The sequence below is a fragment of the Priapulus caudatus genome, unplaced genomic scaffold (genome assembly GCF_000485595.1).
Source record: "Priapulus caudatus unplaced genomic scaffold, Priapulus_caudatus-5.0.1 Scaffold207, whole genome shotgun sequence".
In the NCBI taxonomy this organism is placed as follows: Eukaryota; Metazoa; Priapulida; class Priapulimorpha; order Priapulimorphida; family Priapulidae; genus Priapulus; species Priapulus caudatus.
Window position 1 is genome coordinate 51,386 of NW_014577268.1, and position 1,337 is coordinate 52,722.

At 42.6% G+C, this 1,337-nt stretch overlaps 1 protein-coding gene across 1 annotated transcript in view; it reads right to left on the reverse strand.

Moving 5' to 3' along the window:
• Positions 1-213, reverse strand: part of LOC106807299 (serine/threonine-protein kinase Nek1-like) — a 14,078-nt gene extending 13,865 nt beyond the window's left edge. Inside the window, exon 1 of the mRNA XM_014809605.1 lies at positions 84-213. Coding sequence (XP_014665091.1) covers positions 84-200 — 117 coding nt within the window. The 5' untranslated portion in view covers positions 201-213. The remainder of the gene's footprint in view (positions 1-83) is intronic.
• Positions 214-1,337: the final 1,124 nt, after the last annotated feature.

Here is a 1,337-nt window from a genome sequence, read left to right on the forward strand (position 1 = left end):
TATATGTCTATATTATATGAATGTGAATTAAATGCTCAAACATTCCCCTGGAAATTAAATATCAATTTACACTAAACACTCACCTTGCACATATTGATTTCCTTGATAACATATAAATTGCCATCATCATTAGCCCTGACAAGATAGGCTGTGCCAAAAGAACCCTCTCCAATTTTCTTGATTCGGGTGTACTTCTCCATACTAATACCAATGGTTTTCCTGATGACCGACAACTGCAAAAAATATGCATTGAAGCAAACATTACATTGATTCAGATTGCAGGCTATATAGTATATATACTTACTTCAGAGTCAATGTTCACAACCACTACTGCACTAGTATAAAGGTATACAAGGACTACATGACAGACTGGTAGACCCTGGACATAGTAATTTAGTATATGGTGAGCCAGTGATCAAATCAGGAGTGTACGTACAATCTATTATTATACACACATGATCAAATGGCATGTAATACACGTAGTTGCCCTATATGTAGCTCTAGTACTATAGCCCACTTACATTAACTGCCGCCAGTAGCAGTTAATGTAAGCGGGCTATAGTACTAGAGCTACCCTATATGCAGGGTTACGCCAGGACTAGCTCCAAGAAACGGTATTGCTAGGGTTAGAATACCCAGCATATTGACCATACCCATGGTATTAGAATGCCCATGTATATTGACGTCAGTCACACAGCCTGGTCGGGTTACGCCAGGACGTGATAGCACAAAAATTAGTAGTCCGCAAATGCAGACGTTATAACTCCGCTTTGCTAATCTGAGGGTGCGAGTTTACCATTACTGGGATCTGCGTCGGCTCGGACTAAAAAATTAGTGCCCATACCATTCGCATAGCTTGCAAAAATGCTTCTCCTACTGACCTAACCCAACCAGGCTGTGTGACTAACGTCACTATACACAGTCATATCAGGTCTCCTAACCGTAGCAAAGACCGTTTCTTGGAGCTATTACTGTCGCTGAGAGGGTCTATGTCCCCCGGGGTACTATCTAATATACGTACCCTGGTACTATCTAATATGCTGGACCGTACCTCGCCTACTTCACTAACGAGCCTACGTAAGTCGCCTACGCCTACTCCCTAACTCTAACCCTAACCCTAACCCTAACCATATCAAATAGTGACCAGGGTACGTTCCGGCAGTAGGCTACCCTGAGGGACATAGGTCCTATGACAGTATGAGTATGAGCATGCGCACTACTGTCCTGACCTAGTCACCTAAACAAACATTTGAACCGTGGTACCGTGATAGGCCTACTGTTACTGACAGTGATACTGATTTACTACTGTTACCGTTAGTGTGAGTGCTTAATGCTTA